Source organism: Bidens hawaiensis, unplaced genomic scaffold, assembly GCF_021521415.1.
Source record: "Bidens hawaiensis isolate Kalapana, Puna unplaced genomic scaffold, B.hawaiensis_p1.1 tig00022384_1, whole genome shotgun sequence".
NCBI classification, from domain to species: Eukaryota; Viridiplantae; Streptophyta; class Magnoliopsida; order Asterales; family Asteraceae; genus Bidens; species Bidens hawaiensis.
In genome coordinates this window covers 54,558-56,876 of record NW_027493492.1, presented here as the reverse complement: position 1 = coordinate 56,876, position 2,319 = coordinate 54,558, and the positions used below count along the sequence as shown (strand labels likewise).

Genomic DNA, 2,319 nt, shown 5'->3' with positions numbered 1-2,319 from the left:
TGTAATAAACTAAATTAATAAACAATAGTTAATTTACTCAATTAATTATTTAGAGAAATCAAGTATATTAGTTTCTATTAAAAGAAATCTTTAAGCAAAACCGTTTTGTATATATCATCATATTTAAAAGAAAAACTTTATAAGTTTATGATGATCAAAGGATCATAAAATTTAGATAATGTTTATAGTTGTTCTTGCAAAATAACTATGTTTGATATAATATTTAGAAAATTAAAGTGTTTATCTTGGATATCCATGATCATTATGATTCTTAAAACCTAAATATAAGATTTTTATGATAGAAGTACCATGATCATGAAAAACAACTTATGAAGCACATTTAAGGTAAATCAAAACAAAAGCTATAAAATGCATGGAATCATAAAACTTACTTCTGGTGTTCTCAAGCTTAAGAAAATAATGCATTGAGTTGTGAAAATACTTGAGGATTAGTCCTTCTTTTATAGTGAAAATATAGAGTTGTTATGTCTTATAAAATTTATGAAAATTAATCGTATTTAATATAATTAAAAACAAAAATTAAAGTAGTTTAAAAGGTTTTCAGAGTGTTTAACTATTTCAATAAATTTTATTTAATTAAAAAATTTATTGTTTTATTTTTATTAGTTAAAAAAACATATGAAAAAGATGGTAATAATAATAATCCAAGATATATTCTAGTGATTTGCATGAAGAATTTAATGAATACATTATCTTGATTATGAATATTTTAAATGAGCATGCAATACTACAAGGGCAGTGAAAAGTATAATTGCTTAGAAATGATCATATATATATATATATATATATATATAAACAATACCGAAAATTTAAAATGGGTAGGGTTTTCGGGTTTGAAAATTCACGAATGTTACACTCGTGGACGAGCATTCAACATCAACGCCAACCAAGCCAAAAACAACAACAATGTTGTTAATGGTACGTTCTTGGTTGATGGTCATTACGCTTCCATTCTTTTTTATACCGGTGCCGATAAAAGCTTTCTGTCTTTTGATTTTGAAATCATACTTGCTATCCCTCCATTTAAGCTAGGAAACTCTTTCACGGTTGAGGTGGCTAAATTCATTACCATTGATTCCGTCATTCGCAACTGTACCTTGAACCTAAACAAGCATAATTTCCCAATCGATCTTATACCCATGAAATTTGGTAGCTTCGACATCATAATAGGCATGGATTGGTTATCCCAACACCATGCCAAAATCGTCTGCTTTGAGAAATACATTCGACTCCCTCTCAAGAATGGTCAAGTCTTGCAAATTTATGGCGAAAAACCTTCTAGTGGGCTTAAACTCATGACTTGCACCCAAGCTTACAAGTATTTGTGCAATAAGTACTTGGCTTTCTTAGCCCACGTTGTGGAAAAGAAAGATGACAAGAAGAAGATTCAAGACATTCCTCTTATTCATGATTTTCCTGAAGTCTTTCCTGATGATTTATCTGGTTTACCTCCCGTCCGCCAAGTCGAGTTTCGCATTGATATCATACTTGGTGCAACTCCCGTAGCTAAATCTTCTTATCGCCTTGCTCCCTCAGAAATGCAAGAGTTGGCAAGCCAACTTCACGAGCTTTCTGTCAAAGGGTTCATACCTCCTAGTTCCTCACCTTAGGGAGCACCCATTCTGTTTGTGAATAAAAAGGATGATTCTTTTTGCATGTGCATTGATTATCGTGAATCAAACAAGCTTAATATTAAAAACCGTTATCCCCTGCCTAGAATCGACGACCTCTTCGATCAACTTCAAGGCGCTACTTTGCTTTTCCAAAATTTATATTCGTTCGGGATATCACCAACTTCGTGTTCACAAAAATGATATTCCAATAACAGCATTTCGTAGTTGATATAATGCTAAATGTTTATGTTTCCCTTGTATATTTTAATTAATATTTTAATAGTTTTTATTCGTTTTAAGTCGAGATTTGTATACTACTAACGTTTTTATATTCCGTAGGTTCCGGGATTTGATCGTGATGAAAAAGGGCGAAAAACGAGCTGAAACGAGCCGAAACGGAGTTCCGGAACGTGTCATGAAGGTGCTAGAACAGAGACCGGTCAGACCGGGCCGATCTGACCGGCACCCATGGAAAAGCACGCCGCGCCGCGCGGAGGGATCCTCTATACCCGGTCGTGCGGCGCCTAGGGGATGCTGGGCTAGATTAATTTTGTTTTTGCTTATTGTTGGGCCTTGTTTTGGGTATTTAAACACCTTTAACTTAAATCTGACATAACCTGAAAGCCACCAGCCGATTTTAGGAGTTCTTGGAGCTATCTTACGAGTCTTGTGGTGATTTTGAAGG

General features: G+C 33.8%; 1 protein-coding gene across 1 annotated transcript; it reads left to right on the top strand.

The window, feature by feature from the left end:
- Window positions 1-1,160: 1,160 nt before the first annotated feature.
- On the top strand, window positions 1,161-1,631 carry LOC143565523 (uncharacterized). The gene has a single exon (XM_077052477.1). The coding sequence runs from the start codon at window positions 1,161-1,163 to the stop codon at window positions 1,629-1,631; it is 471 nt and encodes a 156-aa protein (XP_076908592.1).
- Window positions 1,632-2,319: the final 688 nt, after the last annotated feature.